The 20,225-nt window shown below is 42.7% G+C and overlaps 1 protein-coding gene across 1 annotated transcript in view; it reads right to left on the reverse strand.

Annotated features, from left to right (window-relative positions):
* Positions 1 to 20,225, reverse strand: part of NTMT2 (N-terminal Xaa-Pro-Lys N-methyltransferase 2) — a 36,446-nt gene that overhangs the window by 8,542 nt on the left and 7,679 nt on the right. Inside the window, exon 3 of the mRNA XM_064147283.1 lies at positions 1,459 to 1,634. Coding sequence (XP_064003353.1) covers positions 1,459 to 1,634 — 176 coding nt within the window. The remainder of the gene's footprint in view (positions 1 to 1,458; positions 1,635 to 20,225) is intronic.

Genomic DNA, 20,225 nt, shown 5'->3' on the forward strand with positions numbered 1-20,225 from the left:
GCATGTGAAACCCTGCCACTGACTGTACTTTCCTTCTGGGGTCTTGAAGATGAGAAAATGTAATAGTATGATATAAATCTGCTGTTCAGGAAGCTGAATCTATATTATGTCCTAGGAAGTGTGAATTTTTTCCCTGAGTACACCCTTGTGTACCACTTGCATTCCACAAATGTCTTTTAAACAAGACTCAAGTCAAATTTAAGGGATAATTCTTTGGGCTGGCTCTAGGCTTGCCAGTTGCATTTTCTTTCTGAAAATACCATTTTACCACTGGGTTCAGCTGTTGCTTAACTTCCTCCGCATTATCTTATTTCGTGTTTGTAGAAAGCCTGATACAGTGAGGCACTGAAATGCTGTGAAGCCTTTTTGCATTGATCCAGATGTCTCTTCATAACAAAACTGTAGCTGTTCACTTGTGTATTACCACTCTAAAATCTTCCCTCTATCAGGTATAGCAAACTCTGCCATTAGTTTCCCTTTACTGGTGTACAGGATTTCTGTCTGTTGTTGAGCCACACTCCTTTTCCCTCCCAATCCATTCAAACTACACAACATCTAATTAACATATTGAGGGTTTTTTTCCACAGTAGATCATTAAGACTGAAAAAAAGGTTATCTGGTTATCCCAAATTTATACATATCAGCAGAAAATAACAGATCTATGTTAGCATTACATAGCACTAGTCATTAAGGGAGCAGGAGAACTGAAGAATAGGTTTTCTGGTAGCTTTGTGGATTCTTTTGCATTTAACACTGTTGTTGAGCTAATTCAGTGGGCATTTTCCCTGGGAAAAGGGTATGGGCAGGCAGAAAATGATCAGGCCACACTTTTAAATATCTGCAGATTCCCAAAAACACATTTAGGCATCAAAAGGATTTTCTGAAGCCTAAGTGCCAAAGTGATGCTGCTATTGTAGGTGCTTTTAGAATTCCAAAGCAGACCTTCAAAGATGTTTACAGACCTTTAGAAACTGGCATGTAAAAGGGCCCCAGTGACATTAGAATGTTAAATGATTTTTTTTTCCTAAACAGAAACTCCACTTTTAGTCCCCCTACTTTTCCAAATGGATTGCAGGAATTAACACTTGTAGACAAATCTCTCACTGAAGCCAGCAAGAACTTTATCATGAAAGGTCCCAGTCCTGCACTGAGAATTAATCTCACATCCAAATACAGCAGTAAGAACTCCTTGCATAATCCTGTTTGCAGCTTTGAAGGGTAAGAAAAGGAGGCAAAACAGGTAAATAACCAGACAAGGCCTGGCAAAATATGTGCTCATGATGATGCATGACCTGGCAGAATACAATTACTAGACCCAGTGAAAGTCAGTTACAACCTGTGACTGTATATCAAATATGACATTTGGTGCCATTTAAAATCTATGTGACTGGGCACGGTGCATGTCATTTATGACACATCACCACTGTTTCTGGCAGAAGATGGAATTAAATGACTCACCCCAACAAACTTCCTGAGAAACTCCTGGGAGGATTCAATGTCTGTATTGGAGAGCTCAATGTAGTCTCCCATCATGCCCTCTTCTGTGGCTGGCACCTCCTGGTAGAAGTGTTTGGCCCTGGCGTAGAACTGCATCTCCCCATTGATAACTTGACTTGTCAATGCGTAAAGTTTCACTGCAAGCAGATAAATCACTATTTTATTGTTAATGACAGATACTTAGTTTATTGCTCTGGAGGCAAGATGCTGAAGATGTATAAACTTGAGTTGAGCCTTCAAATCAACAAGCTCCTGTTTCTAAAGCAAAGGTGGAAGGAAAGGTGTTGGATAAAATCCCACAAGACCCTGAAGGGATATGGCCCACCTTGGGTTAATGCAGTGTTTTGCAGGCTCAGACATCGTTTTTGTCATCATGCTATATTTTCACATCAAAGAAAAACAGTTTCAAGTTTGAAGTGAACATGCAATACCAAAGAGAGTGAGGGGTTTGATGTGCTCCCAGAAGAGTTGTGGGTGGCATTTAGTGCTGTGCAGGGTCATCACTTCTACTATCATAAGCCTAACTGCTCTGCAGATTTCCATATATGCTTTCTAGCCATTGGCACTTGCACTGTACAGAATGTGCCCCAAGAAGAAAGTGGATGAATTAGGACCTTGCTCTGGTTTATTTTTAGTGATATACTGTACAGTCTGTGGCATGGCAAGTAAGCTGAACCAAAGAGCAGATAGTAGTCTAGACCTAAATGAGTATACAGAAGGGGAAAAAATTTAGAAAAGACAGTCCTAAATTTTCATCTGTCACAGATCAAGGAGTGAGATAATCAGTGGGTGATATACAGGAAAGTTCCTGTGTGCCAGAGGCTTGGATGTTTCTTTCCATCGCTTGGCTATATTGCTGGTAGTATACAGCAATGCTAAGTCTGAAGTTGGTTTACTAAAGCTTGTGAGCTTTGCTGGGCAAAGGAGTATTTTCTCCTATTCTTAAAAATCCTCAGGTCTGTCCTCTGCATCCTTGGCTTTTTCTTACTTGATGTGGACTGGTATATTAAAAGCAGTAATGTTTTGCAGCTCCAAAATCTGGGCTGAGGCAGGCACAACCAGCACCTGTCATTGTCTCATAAGCACATACAAGCATCTCAACATTTCCATGTGTACAAGACATTCCAACACAAACACAGCTACCTGCCTGCAACAACTAAGCAATAAAGAGAATGGAATTACACTGGGAGTATATCTTCCTTGCGAGCATCACCTTGCAGTCTGAGTCCAGTTCTGTTGTAGATTTCCAGCACACTCAAGTAAGTGAACAATCCAGCAGTGAACACTTTTTGGTTTACAGAGAGCTCCCTGCCAGTTGCACAAGGAGAAAGACCAGGCAGCAGTGCTTTGTCACTGCATCTTTAAACTGCCACTGGAGATGCTGCTTGGAAGGGTTTGGATAGGCCATGCCTGGCTTACACCAGCTGCAGAACAGGAATTATGCCCTCCATGCAGAGGATGAGAGCTAGGCCAAGAAGCCCTGAATATAAGCCTGGAATGTATTTATTGAGGGCAAGCAAGCTCAGCATGGAATGATAAGTGTGTGCCTGCCCATCCTCAGCAGGAGAATGACATTTTGGAGGCAAATGATGGGGGGATAAAGGAAGTAGGATGGGGAATAATTACCACCAAGGACCACTCAAAACAGAATAGTGCTATTGGGTTACACATAAGCAGCATGCCCAGCATATCCTTCATCCAACAAAAGCAGCATTACTAGCCCCTCTTGTCATCACCTGCTTAAGTCAACTGCTGAACGGATACTATTAAAGCTTTAATCCATTACACATTTATGTTATGCCTGAGAAATTTATACCACAAGAAGCACTGAGCCCAGCAAGGGTCAAACCTGGGAGTTTTACACACTCCACTGATTATATTCACATACTCAGAAGAAACCATTTAGCTGCAGAAATTAATACAAAGGGAGCAGCAGCCAATCTCCAGCACATGTCAGCCAGGGTGCCTTCCAGAGTCTGGGAAGAACACACCACCAGTGACTGTGATTCTTCCAGTAAATGGTCTTCATCCTTCCCCATGAGCAGCACCATCTTGTTTTCTCTATGGCTCTTATTTTCTCCATTTCAAGATGCCAGCCTGCCTGGCAAACAGAAATGAATCTCTGTCTGCAAGAGGCTTTGCAAGATCTCCCATGTAAGAGTCTAATGATGATATGTAGGGCTTTTTTAATGGACATATCAAGGGACAGTGAATTATCTTGCTCTGTTAGATTAAAGGGAAAGGCATTTGCAGGCTGTCGGCACACTAGGATAGGGTATTGCAGGCAGCTGGCAGCATGAACAGCAAATATTCAGAGACCTTCTACTGAAAGCATGAGCCTGACCCAAGGCAACACATGGGGATGATATGCTGTTCAGAATATCAGATCTACAGTGTGTGCTCTCAGATTTCTCCCTCAAACCCAGTATCAGCCTTGCAGAATGCCTGCTGGGCCTTGCATGCATACACCAGCTGACTCTGGCTCCTCCCAGACTATCTGAGGCCCCAGAGCTCTGCCTTACGTGCTGGCATTCCAAACCAGCTCTGTGCTTAGTATCAAAAAGGTCTTCTTTATGAATCAAATTTTGCAAAGACCTTTTAAAGCAAGTCTCACAATGGAGGGCATGCAAAGACACAAGCTAAAGGGTGTCACTGTACCTGAAGTCTTCTGCAAACCCACAGTGTCACTCATGCAGTATGTGATCTACAGAGATATCTCCACCTCTTGCTCCCTCAGCCTTACTCCTCCCTCTCATGAATCTGCAACACTGCCAACTCTCCCAATGCACAACCCAATTTTCCAGACATAGCCCATCATCCCCACTTCTGATCTGCCTCACAGCTGGGCCTGGCATGCAGCCTCCTGCAGCAGAACCAGAGGGAGGAGGAGGTTTACAAGCTTGCAAAAATCTACCCCAAAAGAGAAGTGCAAGGGGGCACACATATCCCTGGTGGCAGTTAGTGTTGCAAGTCTGCTCCACGGTGCTTCGCCCTCATGACAGGACATGCCTAGCCAGAGGCATCTCCTCTCTATGACCCATGTGGGACCATCTTGTGCATCAGGAAATTAAATACTTGGGAGGTCAGTTACAGATGCAGAGCCTGATTTCAAAGCCTTACAAAGTAGGGCATAGGCAGGATAGGATGATGGAGGCTGCCAGTCTCAGACACTGGGCAAGGCGCATCTGTCTTTCACAGACAAGGTTTTCGGTGTTAGGGTAGGTAACTTCTAAGGTTTAAGGTTAGAAATGTGTTTCTAGTAAAGTACCAAGAAACTTTTTTCATGGCACACTTGGTACTTTAGCAGAATCTGCTGGCAAGTCCCCCAAGTGAAGATGGTTAAAACAAACGTCCTGCAGAACCAGACTCAGCATAGGAACTGGCTCCCTAAAGGTCACTCCACAGTCATGAGACCTCAGTAATTTCCAGTCACTGCAAGCACAGTCTCGATGCAGAGTGGTGTCTAGAGCTGAATGCCAACCCCTGGACTAGACAGAAAGACAGAAAATATCTACCTAAATTGTTTTTGCCCTGAAAAGTTCAAAACATTATCTCTAAGATTTTCTTATGGATTGGTTAAGATTTTTCTTTCCTAGCACATTGGATCTGGATCTCTAGAGCAATGGACCACTTAATATGTAAGCCAGGGTGCAATCCCAGCCTGCAGTACACTGTCCTTCAGTTCTTGGTTGAAGGGCTTACTCAGCTAAAATTTGCCTGGCAGAGTCAAATGCTGCAAGTAATTCTTTTGAAGTTTTTATTTGTGAACATTATCTTGTAGCTTAAATTGCTTTCTGCAAGATATTGAACTAATTCCAGTTTGGCTGAGTACTCCCTTTTAAATGCAACATCTGCTTTGTTCATCAGCTGAAAAAAGAGTTATCTGGGGTGCAGGCTAGAATTCACCTCTCCACTGTGGTCTGAGAGCCATTTAAATTCTGCTTTATAGAGGATTAACATCACCCACCCCCAAACAAGATTTTACTTGCACACATGTGCCTCACGCACGGAAATATTTGTCTCTATGGACCAATCATGTAAGTTTTCCATTGCAGATCTCACCCCACTGGGACTGAGTCCCATAGCCCACATAAACACATGCATTATTTCCAGCATCTGAGTAGCTCCATTAGTGTCCACTGGGCTTAAGGGCATTCACACACATCTAAGTACATTGTTGGATCAGGGCCTAAAGTTACTCATGTCTTTTATTTATAAATGCTGCCCTGGTCAGTAAAAGTGACATGTTTCTCTTAACAGGGTGTAATACCAGATATGCCCCACTCCTAAATAAACATGCTTAAAAGTGCTCTACTACTGAACCTAGCAATGGAGTAGGAAGAGTGCGCAGTTACGGGAGCTTGAAGCAAGCTTTCAACCACACTGACCCCAGGCAGCAATTTCAATGTGAGGCTTGATTTTGGTGTTGTTATTCATGTTTAGGGTTAAGCTCACATTGACTACCCTGCTAGATCACAGTCTTTAGTGTTGCTTTAGTCATCTAATGCTATTTACACAGTGATATCTGGATCTGGTCTTGAAGCTTGAGAGTTTTGGTTAATTTCTGCTCAGTTCTACTACAAACTGATCTGGAAAATATCATTCTGCAGAGATGTTCAGACTCACCATATTTTGTCCTCTCTATGCCAGAGAGCACTGGATCACAGGACAATCCAGTTTGGAAGGGACCTAAGGTCTCTAGTCCACACTTGTTCAAAACAGAGACAGACATGAGGTCAGCTGAGGTTCATAAGAACTTTCTTCGCTTTGAAAGCTTCCAGTGATCAAGTGACTCTGGTCAATCTGTGCCAATTCCTGACTGCACTCACAGGACAAGAGTTTTTCCTTATAGCCATTCTGAACTTCCTTTGTCTCCATCTATGGCCACTCCCTCTTGTTCTCCTGCCTCACATCACTGTGCAGAGCTCAGCTCCATCTTTTTGATGATCTTCTTGCAGGTACTGGCAGGCTGATACATGGTCTGCCTGAAGGTGTCTCTTCCAGCTAAACATGCCCCATTCCCTTAATCTCTCTTTACAGGGCATGTGGTACTGTTTCCTCAAGGACTTGGAAGGTCTTCCAACTCAGTTCATGTCATTTCTTGCACTGGAGGTTCAAGACTTCAAGCATATGGTGTAATGACTGCTGTACAAAATGGGATGGTCACTTCCCTCCAACAGCTAGCTATGCTTTTACTAATACAGCCCAAGATACTGTGGGGGTCACCTTTGCTGCCAGGACACACTGCTGGTTGATAATTCAGTTGCTGCCTACCAGCCAGCCACTGCCCAGATTGTGTTGCTATTGCCAAAGCTTCCTCCTTTCCAGGTGCAGGACTTGGCATTTGCCTCTGAATTTGGTGAATGTGATTTTCACTAGGTTCCCACTGTCTCTTTCCACTAGTCTGCTTAAGCGCCTCTGGATGCCAGTCCTGACCTAGAGCTTGTACACAAATCCTGCCAGCTGGTTTCAGTCTGGAACTGTGATGAGCAAGGAGTCCTTTACCTCCTCCAAGTTATCAATCAAGATGTTAAACAGGAGTGATGCCAGGACAGACCCCACTGAGATCTGACCACAACTTTCTGACTCAAATCACCCAACCACTTTTCCTCATCCATCCAGACCATGACAACCTGTAAAGCTTCTTGGATGTGTACTTACAGCACACAAGCTAAACCCAGTATCTGTCCATATTGTATGTTTTTATTTCATGACATTAACCACAGAATAAATTACATCCTGCATGTTCACATGAAGGCCGAATGCACAGTACCTCTTCCATGGAATTAAATTGATTTGGATAGGCTGGCAACAAGCTTGTCAGCTCTTTTAGTGAAATTTTAATGATCCAGGTCATGAGAAGTCTGGCAGAGAGGATTTTCAGTCTGATAGAAACATTATACCAAGCTTGATGGCCAAGAATGGAAATTCAAATAAAATTCAGTCAAGAAATAAAATATAGTTTTAGAAGAATGAAGTATTTATGCCTGAAAGCAGCTTAATGATGGACTGATATCACTTATTTGCAGCCCTTAAACCGAGGTATTTTTGTCTTCATAAATATATACTGTGACGCATTCATAAGTTACAAGCATTACACAGGAGGTTTTACATGACATTCTAAGCTCCACGTTCATAATGGTATCTTCCAGCCTTAAAATGTTCTATTAGTACTTACATTAACAGTAACACTGTAGGAAATCCTGCTCAGTTTCTAATATGCTGTGTTTATTTTCAAAATAAATGAAAGAATAACATTGTCATAGACTTCTTGAGATCCCATCGACCTATAACTGCCTTGCCTTCCTTTCCATCGTTCACAGCTACCTACTACTAGGGAGAGGAGTATTTATCTTCCATGTTTCATTTCAAATAGCTGCAGTTATTGCTGCACTTGAAAAGCCAGATCAAAATACTAAGATAACACAGAAATGCTTTTTCTCTTTATGTGACTCAGGAATTCTACCATCTAAGCAGAGTTCTCACTGGGGTCTGTAGAGTTTCACACAATTAGGTACAATAATCCACTCTCTTAAAATGGACCATTCAGTTAGGAAGGAACACTCAAGAATTCCTCATGAAGAATAGCTTAATAGGCTGCACAAACACATCCTTTCCATCTTAAATTCCTACAGTTGTGACACTGAGTGGAAGTTGAATAATTCTGCTCACAAAGTGACATCCTAACATAATGCAGACCCATGTCAAATATACGTGTTAGCTACACTGTTCTGTGGAAATTTTGTTTGTTACTCAGGATCAAATTTTCCTAAGAAATGAATATTCATTTTCTGCTTTTAAAAAATGGTATAATTTTTGGCATCCTGTACTGGAGGTTTTCACTGAAATTTGGTTATAAGCAAACATTTTGGATGCATTTTCCTCCCAGATAGCTAATGGTAGGTTAGACAGGCTGCTGCATAGATAGGGTTTACAAAGACCCTTGAAAAAAAAATTTCAAATCATTGCCTTGTCCAAAACAATGAAAACGACAAGGACACACTGAATGACAACACCACAGGTATCAGGCAACAGGAGTAAAACTTGTAAGCTCTGCTCATCTTGCATTTGTCCTTCTAAGTCCCAAACAGGTAAATGCATGTTTTACTTACATGGTGACAAAGAAAGAACTATCACCAGAAACTAAACTTCCTTTCACTCTTGTGGTCTTTCCCTCGTACCCCTCTAACCATCTGTGGGGTATTTGGGGAAAACAACCTGATACTGAATTGGAGGGAACTGAGAGGGAGAGAGAGTACTGAACAGTTCAGCTAGCACTAAGGTGTCTCTGGCTGTGCTCTCCAAACTACTACTTAACATCATTAATATGTCTGCACTCTACCATCTAACACAATTTATCTTTCTAAAGCATGGTCACACACACACACAGATGCTCCTGCCCACCAGCTACTCACCCAGGGGAAGCTTTTCCAGCAGATAAAGGTAACTCTGGAAGAAGTCATTTCGGATGGCCTTATGCAAGATGAAGGACATACTGTGCCGACAGAGTTCTTCATCTGTCTTGTGCCATCGTGACTTAAAGGCCAAATGTGCTGCTTTATATGCCATGGTGAAGATGTTTTTTGTAAGGGTGGACAGTTGCTGTGGCTGCTGCTGTCTGCAGGACCTGTCCTTCTGAAAAGGCCGAGAGAGTGTCACTTAAATTGTGGCAACGTGCTGTCATTCTATATTGGGGTGTGTGTCTGGAGCAGTGCAGGGTGGAGGCGGGCAAGAGGGAAGTAAGAAATGCTGGCTGTTGGCACTGGCTCAGAGTAATCTCTGTAGTGTCGCCCTCTGAAACGAGCAGGTGCTGGAAAGTGATAAAAAACTCAACCAGGAAATTGCTGAGGTGAGATAAAACATATCTGCTCAAAAAAATTAGTGGCTCTAACTCAATTACACTTTTTCTAATCTATTCTGCCTTCACTTTACAGGAGCTCAGATATTATCCAGAGTCATCTCCCTCTTCTACATCTCACAGGGCGATATTGTTTCTTTCTTTCTCCTTTACTATTTGTATTTCAGTCTGGAGCACTCAAGAGGAACACCAGAAGACAGAACATGGACATGCCTCTACACGAACTGGATGTCCTCATAAACTGTAATTATAGCAAGCAAAAAGAAAGCAACAGATTTAAGTTCATGCTTTACCACTGTATATGGCAGGGCAAGCTACTCTCCATACACAAAATCTGCTGAGGCTCCTTGAATCTGTTTAAATTGTACAAATGATGTCATCAGCTGAGGCCAGCTGGAAGACACTGCTGTCTGGGAACACAGGAATGATGGTAAAGCCAGGGAAGGATAAAAACTTCTTGTTCTAGCTAACAAATTACACAGAAGAACAAAAGGAGATAAAAACTGCCTATTAACAACAAATATATTGGCTACTAAAAAGGATTCACAGGTCCAGGCCATTACAGTGGGCAAAATTCTAGAAGAGAGAGGAGTACAGCAAGAAGCTGAAGTGCTCCAAGGATGGAGAATGCTAAGTTTCTGAAAAGAGATGTATATCACAAGTATGACTCATCCCAGAGGACTATCAGGCCCTCATGGAAAGAGAGACAGGTACTGCTTCAAAACCTTGTTTACCCCTTGCAGTTAGGCACTTGATGCATTACACCTTCAAGCTTCCTATGCTGCAAAGGATATGGGGTCTTTGCACTGGCCTCCCCATGATGGGTTTCTCCTTCCCAAGCTGTTTATTCCAGCACTCAGTCTCTGTATCTTTGCTTTGATATTACTTATTAAAAGTGTTTAGGGAAAAAAACAGCCCAATGTATTACCACCTTTCTTGTTTCCCTAGCTGCCAGCCTGTACTGCTCTGTCTCACCTAACTGCACTTGCATGCTGCTCCCCAGGCTCTTTCAGTCTATGTGATTGTTGGTGAATAGATCAGGGAATAAACCTTATTCAGAAAAACAGAATTATTTGTCTTTAAAGTGGGATCAGTTCCCTGTTGGAGAAATTCTTGTTAGCAGGGCACACAAGAACTGATAAACATGAGCAACCCATGCTGAGAACATCCTTGGAACCCTGCTAGCCCAGGAAATCGAGCTGTAAACAACTGAGCACCCCACACACAGCTGCAGTGGGCAGAGACTAGATAACCAAGGGGGCTGGAGTGAGTGGTTGGGAAGGCCGACCCTTAGAATGTTGTGATAAGCTAACCTATGGATGCCTTACATGTAACTCTGGACCCTCTGACTGTAACCAATCTTGGTGGAGCACGCCTCTTGCTAGAGTGCATATAAGTCACTGTATCACGGAAATAAAGTGGATTTGACCATCTAACCATATTGGTGAACAAAGAGTCACTTTCCCATAGCGCTCCACCGAACGGTTTTCCCAACAGTTCCCCAATCCAGCCTGCAGCTCACACAAGGGAATTTGTCATGTGCGACAGTACAGGGACTAGAGCAGACACCTGGAATGGTGGTGTGGAGGTGTATAGATATATATATATATATATACACACACATATATAGCTCCACAGTATACTGTAGCCCTATGAATTATGCAGACCTTCTCACTGTGTCCTGTCAGAGAGGTGTCCTGGAGGCAGTAATGTGCAGTTGAGGATGAGGTGGGGAACATAGCAGTGGTTAAATCAGCTCTAGTGCCACTGGACTAAAGACAGCTCTTCCTTGAACTGACAGCAATGTTCCTCATGCAGTCTTAGAAATTTCAGCCACCCCTTGAAATAATTCTGTCTCAAATATCTTCCTGGTTATGGTTCTGTATCTATCAGAGAAAAAACAGGCTCTCTCCAACTCATTTAGAAACATCTGGGCCCAGACAAAATCCTGGTGTATGTCTTGGTATTCTCACAAATCTGGCCCTTTCTCTTTGCTTATCTATTTTCATCCACTCACCAGCTTCTGTGCCAGGAAGGGATGAGTCAAGACAGCACACTAATGCTTTAGAAAGATATTGCATAAGCTCACTTTATCACTCATAAAAGACATCCCTAGGAACTCAGAGTCCACCTGTTACACATTTGACACCGTGTTTCAAACTGGCCGTGGCTGTAGTTTCAGCAATGCCCATTGTGTAGCCAAGTGACCTCTGTGCTCACAGATAGCAGTGACTCCAAGCACAAAACCTAAGCCCTGACTTGCCCTCATGGAGTCAAATGCTGGAATTGCACTGTGGAAGGTGCTGGGACTGCACTCGACAGCCTTGACACTCAGTGACCTGGGCTTTTACATTCGCTAGGAGGTTGTGAAGTGCAAAGGCAGAAAAAGTCTTTCTGTGAACACGTGGGGTTTAATTCTCTCTTTGGAGCATCACATTTGGGTTCCCCAGTGCCTACAAAGTGCCCCAGAGACAGTGATTTCAGTGAAGCTCTCTTGATTTATACCCTCTGAGAATCTGGCCAGTTATGGCAGTGAACACATACACATGGGAAGCAGGGCATATTTCAAAGTCATTCCCTATCATCTCAATGTCCTGCTAGAGATCTCATAGCATACTTCTAGCTCACATTCCTTGGATAAAACAGGTATGTGCAATCATGTTGTGCATGTCTCTAACAATGTTTAAACCTATCCACCTCAAGTAAAGCCCAGAACTATTTCAAAGCTTACATCAAAACAGTAGATGAGGTAGAGAGGGAAGTTTCTGTGGTGGAAGGTCCAAATTATACCTAAAATACATATCCAAGACATATCCTAAACATCTTGCCCTCCCCTCTCCTTCTCCCCTTCTTCCCGGGTGGAAGAAGCGGGAGAACAGGCAAAAGCCTTGGCGCCTCTCCATCTGCCACAGAGACACCATACTTGGCCTTGTTTTGCACCCTGCTTTGACTTTGGTAAACATAGGTCATAGATGCTAGGCATGTGCATCTCCCTTTTTTGGTGAAGTAACCTAGAATTGGTTTCAGGGGTGTTTTTCACCTGTTGCTATTGGTCAAAGTCACTCGTCAAAATGCTTAAAAACCTAACCAATTTGTTTGCTTGCCTTTGTTTTGTCTGCTGCCTGTTTGCCTTGAGTGCCTTTGCACCGAGTGTAGCTGGGGACTTGCCTCCTCCTCGAAAGGAAGACCTGATCCTACCCATCTTCCGCACGAAGGGACTGAAATGGCTTGCCCCACGCTGGGATACAGCTGCTGCCTGAGCTCAGCCGAGCCCGAGTCCGTTTAACTCTGGCCGAGTCAAGGTGACGACCTAGCAACGAACCAGAAACGAGCTGCAACACCAGGCCCTGCCGGCTCGCCGCTCCAGCCCGAGGGCCGCCTCCTTTGCTGTACACAGTGCTCGATGGGACTGCTCCAGCCTGCAAACCTGCATCCTGCTTTACCCAGGTGGCTGACCACTCCGACGACCTCCAGAGAGCCACGGAGGATTTGCCCCGTGCCTGTGGGTCTTCTCAGACAAGGTGCTCAATTTGAGCCAGGCAAGCAGCAAAACCCCGCCTGTATCATCACCACGTGGAAGGCCAGCACATGGCAGGGACTGTATTTTTCCCTGCTGATGCTTCTGCTTATATCACAAATACTGAGACTCTGACCAGTGAGTAAACTAACTCTCTTTTCTGAAATTTGTGAGAGTTTATGTTTAACCCTTAAGCAGCAGTTTGTGCTGCATGACTCTCCAGTCTCCTAAATCGTTTAAATTTAATCTGGCTGTATATATACATTCTGCAAAAATAGTTTACCAACAGCACAATAGAATCTGTGTGTGCTAATTGTAAATAAGTTTTGGGACCTTTTCTTTACATATTTAATAAACTATTTAATACCTTTTACATCAGCCTCATTACAATTCACTTCTAACCCAGATTCAACCTCCTCCTTAACAGTCTTACCCCAGTATCACTCAGCAAAGTTAGTTTTCCTTTTCTGAGACACTATAAAACCCATGAGGAGGAACAGGCATAGGTACATTTGCACCTCTCTTTCCAAAGTACTATTCTCAGCCATCTAACACAAATGTGTTAGAATCAACAGTTCAGAGACTTAGTTTTTCTGGCTGAATGTTGGTTGTAACTCCTTTAGATATCTTAGTGGTGTGTTTGACCTACATTAATTCTGCCCCACACAAAAGAGCAAAGATCTACAGAAGGGTGCATAAATACTAACTTAATTTATTCTATTTGCATGTAATCAAGATTAAGTCCCTGTTTCAAACATCTCTGTAGTCTAGGAGCAAAAATCTACAGAAGGGTGCATAAATACTAACTTAATTTATTCTATTTGCATGTAATCAAGATTAAGTCCCTGTTTCAAACATCTCTGTAGTCTAGGATTTATTGAGAACACACTAGTGCAGCTAAGCAGATGAATCACAACAGCATCAAGCCTTTTAAAGCACTTTCAGAGCACTTCCTATTGCTGTAAAAGGTTAGGCAGAGACATAAATTGGTGCCTAGAAGTGCCTGAAAAAAAATCACAGAAATAGCAAGTTTCATTCAAAAAGTAGATGCTATATTCTCTGCCTATTTCTCAACAACAAGCATCTTACTATCTTCCCCTAAGACCAACTCACAACTGCTTCACGCTGTCTCCTAACACCATATTTTGACAGTATTGGTCTACCCAGAAGCTGCAAACAATTCAAACACTTTTATATGCCCTATATCTTAATTGACAAGAATTAATGTGGGGCTCGAATATGGACACAACAGCACCCATACTACTTCTAGAAGTGGAGCTGAAGTGTGAGTCAACACATTTCTCAGCTTCAGTTCCCTTTCTCCAGTGGCCACTTGACTCTTTCTGAAGCTGAAGCCAGATAATCAGCATTTTTCTTGGTGGTAGGGACACTGGAGAATCTGGACAAACTGAAGCTCTGCACCAAAATAACAGCAGGCACAGCCATAATGTATGACAGTCACTGCTCCAAACAGCTTCTGGTCTAAACCAAGAAAATGTTGGTATTTATGTGGGAAAACAAATAGTTCTTCCATGTGTCACCATCTTCTTCCCCATGAGATCAGGCAGTTCTGGGACATCAGGTTTATAACAGATTAAAGTGAAAGATCAGCTGAAGCAGCTTCTTATTAAAATACCTGCAGTTGATCTCTGCCTGAGGGTAGCAGGTTTAAAATAAGGTATCAGATGGCTTATGATGAATCACTGCAAGATCCAAGGCAGATCTGTTTGATGGAACATCAGCATATCTAAAGAGGAGGTGGACTGATTTTTGTATTAGTAGGTAACTACCTGCCTCTGTGGACCTGAGCTGTGCACACTACTTCTGATGCACAGAAAAGAAAAAGAAAAATACAGGCAGTAGCTCCACATAATCATGTGGGTCACAAAGGGTCAGTTTTGCATTTAAATTACTGTGTTCTGCTTACAAAACACCTGGTATGCAATCTGATTTCCACACAGACAAGCCATTAGAGTTGCTGTAAGATGTCTCTTTATCTTAAGGCCTCTATATTAATTCTTCTCCCTCATCCTCACACCTGGCATATGCTGTTAGGAATGGATTTGGTTAAAGCAAGTAATTTTTGTTTTATCTTTGACAAGTTTTTTAAAGTTCCTGAAAACCACAGGATCACGTTGCTAGAGGAGGCACAGGCAGAGAGCAGCTGCAAATCAGACAGCAAGTGGGAACCTTAGAAACTGACTGCTGCAGCCAGAAAAGCAACTGCCTATTTTGTTCTGGCTGCAGCTTTGGTAGCGTATTCAGAGCAGCAGTGTACAGCACTGTCTGGGTGTGAAGCTGGTAAACAGTAATAGGATAATGGATGCACTACTTGTCTGACTTGGTGAAATCTAGAACTCTTAGTCACAATCTTCACCCACCAAACATCCACTCATGGGTTCGATTAGACTCAGCAGCCTGAGGCTATTTAGTTTGAAAAAAAGGAGGCAGAAGGGGAACCTCATCACTGTCTACAGCTACCTGAAAGGATGTTGTGGATAGGTTTTTGCTAGTCTATTCTCACAGGTAAACAGTGATAGAACAAGAGGGAATGGCCTCAAGCTGCCACTAGGTAGGTTTAGACTAGATATTAGGAAATTTTTTTTCAGCGAATGAGTGGTTAGGCATTGGAATGGGCTGCCCAGGGAGGTGGGTGAGTCACCACTCCTGAATGTGTTTTAAAGGTCCTTTGGATGTGGTGCTCGGAGAGATGATTTAGAGTGAACCTTGTAGAGTAGGGTAATTGGTTGGACTTGGTGATCCTGAGTGTCTTTTCCAACTTGAATGTTTCTGTGATTCTTCAGAAGTATTATTGTGAAAATAATTTGGGTTTGAATTAAGTGTGAAATTGAGGAAAAAAGTGTTTTGGTTTGATGAGAAACTGAAATATTTCTCTGTTCTCACACACACACACACACACAAATCTCTATCAGGCCAAACAAAATGTTTTGTTTGCAGGGCTGCTTCCCTTCTTTATTTGTAATTAACTTTAGGCAACTTTGGTTTCAGCATATCATTTACAAGTGCTATTTTCACCAGTAGACTAGTCGGCCTTGCAAAATCACTGTGGCAAAAGGACCCAAGGAAGTGCAGAGCAAAACAGGTCCGTGGGCAATGACCCAACCTTGGGATAGGACTTCTGATCTCTCATGAGAAACCCTTGCTTTGAACCACATTTCCAAAGCAGAGTTCACTGCCTGTAGGTCAGGATGACTCATGCCCTTCAGGGCATATCCTGCACCATTCCCATGCGCTGCTTTCAAGGGTGCAGTCCCAGCAGCAATCTGTTAGCATTTATACAATTGGAATTTAGCAATATGGAATTTCATCTAAAGCAACAAAACACAGCATGTGAGCCCTATGGGTAAATACATTATAATTCATGTAAATTAAATTGGCCAGAGCTTTATCCCTATGGAGAGAATACACAGTTCTTTCACTTTAATCCATCCAGCTCTGGAGCCAACACTAAATTGCCTTTTCAAGGGAGCAAATGAAGCCACTCTTAAGTAGGAGTGGGAGCCAGTCTCATCACGTCTTAAGCATTTGGACAGTCACAGCAGGACCCTAATTTGGAGAGCCATAAACAGTATGCTAATGTAAATAGCAATATTTGGGGGAGGACTCCTGCGTGCTTTGGCCGTGAGGACTTTATTTGGTACAGGTTAGGGACTCTCAGTAGTGCTGGAGCTGAAGGGAAGGAAGGGCAGGCTTCCTGATGGAACTGCAGCAAGGGCTGCTTAGCTGTTCCTGATAAGAAGCATGACAGCTGTGCCCACAACATCTGGTTTTCATTGAACCCTAGTGAGAGTTCCTTGCTGAGTCTCTTCCACCCCATATGTGGTGGTTTAATTGATGGAGCCTGAGAAGGTTTTTAGGTCCAGCATGGAATGCTGCCTTTCGCTGTGATATGTGACTCCAGATACAGTATGGGTTGGGCTGCTCAGCACTGTTTTTTAAAAGCATTTCTTCTCAATATTGAATTTTGTGTCTGTTGCCCTCTGTTGGCTCCAGTGCAAGACAAAGCCTCTTTCCGAGGTGGAAGCTAACAGAATCTTCTGTCTGATTGGCAGGAATTGTGAGTTTTTGAATATGCAGGATCAAGCTAGCTTTAGCCTCCTGTATGCAGAGCTCAGATCCCTGCATGCACAGCTCTGCATTTAAGAACACAGGCACAGGTCTTTAACCAAGGAGGAAGGGGTCTCCACATGCCTGTCTCAGCCACTGTGGACTGCACATAACATGAGAATTTTAAGGAGTGACCAGGGCAGATAGTGATTTGGTGAGGTAGGATAAAGAGGATGTTGCACACCCAGGAAACAGCACTAAAAACAATATAGAGAAGCTTGTGAGAGAACTGGGCAAGTGAGAGAGAATTCTTAATGTCTTTCAGCTCAGGCACACAGCTGCAGAAATGCTTTGGTAAAAAGTCTCTCAAGACTTTCTTTTCAATCCCAAAGCAAAAGAAAGATGGCAAGCTCCTCCTGCACACAACACTGCCAGAACAACATGCCTTCCCACTTCCTCTCAGCTGTATCCTTTCTACCTAAGGCATATGACTGACTGCTCAGACCAGAAAGCATCCCGGCCCAGTTATCTTGTCTCACAGCAAACAGCAGCAGTGCCTTGGGAAACAGCCTAAACCCATTGGCCAGGAAATGTGCTTTGGGTGGTACTTAGCACTTACATGCTGCTCCTGCGTAGAGCCAGAGCACTTGTTTTCCTGAACTCTTAGAAGACTGAGGGATGAAGACCCATCATACTTTAGATGACAGGAGAGTGGTAATGCCAGGAGAGAAAGACTTTTTCTGGAGTGTGAACATCATGACAAATAGAAACTCCAACCTGAGGAAGCAGAGATTGCAATGGATAAAATAACAGATCTGTAGAAAGAAGTAATGTGAGCAGACTGTGGGTTAGAGAGATCATCCAACCTTCTGCAGTATGCCCCTCTTATAAGAGAGGCTGAGATGTAAAGGTTCAGGCTTTCACACTGAGGCTCTATAATCGCCACACTTGCTGACTGTGGTGGCCAACGTCAGACTGCCATTTCCCTGATCTGTTACAATAGCACATTTCACAGCAGTGCTAGAGAGCATCTTTTTTGTTAAGATGTTTAAAACTAAACGGGAAAATAAGTTGTTCTGTGAGCCACAGAGCAACACGACAGCTTCTTTTACATTTATGTGCTATTGCTTCTACCTGAAATAAGCCCCACCCTCATTTGCCATCTATCAGGAAAGATCCACCCTGGACAAGAATTTGCTTGTGCTGCAGCCAGTCTAGAGTTGCTCTGGGACAGCTTGGCCAGCCCATTCATCTGTGCTATTTGTCTGGCTAGTGTGCACAGAGTCACTGACCTCTTGCTGCTGCCAAAAAGCTGAACTCTGCTTAACTCTCCCTTGGTGCAGTCCCTATCATGGGTCTTTCTCATCTACCCCGCAGCCAGAGCTCACAAACCTCTAAAAACTTAATTAACTTTCAGACTCTGTGCACATCTTTCAGTGGTGACTGCACTTGGCCAATATGTCATGAAGTCATTAGAGGGAGGAAGAAGAGACATGATAAATGCATGGATAGGTAAAGCAAGATAAAACTAATTTCCTGAGGAAGCCAAATGAAAACAAGCTGAAAGGAAAAAACAAAAGTTTATTATAGGGAACAAATCTGACAAGAGACCTTGAAAGGCCTCTTCCATCTTTAGCTCCTGAGAAGGAACAATCTGGCAGATACTCTGTGTGCGTGTGTGTGGGCAGAGCAGCATTATGAGAAGGGGTCCTGAGCTGTAAGCAGCATTTATAGTGGATCTGTACAAGTATCACAATTATTCTCCCCCTGCACTTCAGACAGATTGTGTCTATAACGTTGTTGGCTTGGAGAGCCTTCATCCTTAACACATCTCTAAGTGTGTGGAGTCTCCCAATGCCAGGAACTATGCAGTTAAATCCTGTGCACACCTTCAACTTAGTTTCTGGAAAACTAAGTGCTAAGTGTCAAGGGAAAAGAAAACTAGATTAAGCCCAACTCCTGGACAGCATAAACGCACAGGAACATGGATTGCAGAGCCCATAAACACATCTCTTCTTGTGAAAAGCTGCTCTTACACAGATGAGTGGCTCAGAATTTGCAGAAAACCACTTTTATTCAGAACTGCAAGTAGAAACCTAAACGATCAAGACTGGAAACTGCTTGCTGTGTATGAACACTTCCTCTCTGAGCTCTGAGGCTAGAACCATTCAAAAAGCCAAATGTATATGTGTTGTCCTTTGGAACAAAAAATAATCGAGACATGAAAAGTTTGAGATGGTTAAATGTTTCCTCCAGAGGCTAGGGATTAGAAGTCTGGGCAAGTAGCAGAGGAAGAAAAAAAAAAGGAGTAAAATAAAAGAAGGAACTGTTAAGTGACCTAACAAGGGAAACTTAAATCTTATTTTTAAGGGGCTATGTTGTACTAAAGCTTGAAAAATTAAATCCACAGCTGTCTCTTGAGGACTATATCTCATGAAGAAAGCTTCAAGCAAGTTTATCATGTATCCAACACCTAGACATTGGACCTCAGGGACTACTAAGATAGTATTTCCTCTGGATTAGCAAGAAAGCTAGCAAGTGACATTTGTTTGAGACTAACTTTAAGTTTAAGGCATTTTCTTATTATAAAATGATAAATGGAGAATGATCATAGTGGGAAGGAAAATCCTTGCAGTTTGTAAATCTAACACATCCAAGCTATTTCTTTTAAAATGCACTGTTATCTCTTAAATTAGTTATATTTGGTGACATCAGTAATTTGATGGCTTTACATCTATCATCCTCCCAGTGAGGATCCACATGCTCTTTATGAGCAATAATTTTAATCTTATAATCCTCTTTATGAGGAATGCTTTTCATTTCAGAGACCATGAGCACTGGTATTGAGACAATGTAGTCTGTATAAAAAGTTCAAAAATTAAACCAACACAGGATGGATCTGGTATAATCACAGAGCTTTCTTCTCTGGGATTCTTCATCACTAGCCAATAAAGTCCAGGATATGTTGAAATGTCATTAATTAACTCATCTCGCTGTGCCTTGCCATGACAACTGCTATGCCTCTGTGTTGCAGGGAAATCTTATGAATCATATGAGATGTGATACTTAGCTGGAGCTGGGTGAACTAAGGACAACTTTAGTATCTTGCATATGAAATACAACAGCAAATTGAGTTTTGTACAGGAGGCATGAGATAAAACTAAAGACATCTATACAAACACCAGTGCTGGAGTTTTGTAGGGTAAAGCACATTTTATTTATGTATTTTTCACTTTCTGTGTCTGTCTAAAATACACTGGTGTGAGGAACAGACCACAGGTCCCC

The sequence above is a fragment of the Pogoniulus pusillus genome, chromosome 8 (assembly GCF_015220805.1).
Source record: "Pogoniulus pusillus isolate bPogPus1 chromosome 8, bPogPus1.pri, whole genome shotgun sequence".
In the NCBI taxonomy this organism is placed as follows: Eukaryota; Metazoa; Chordata; class Aves; order Piciformes; family Lybiidae; genus Pogoniulus; species Pogoniulus pusillus.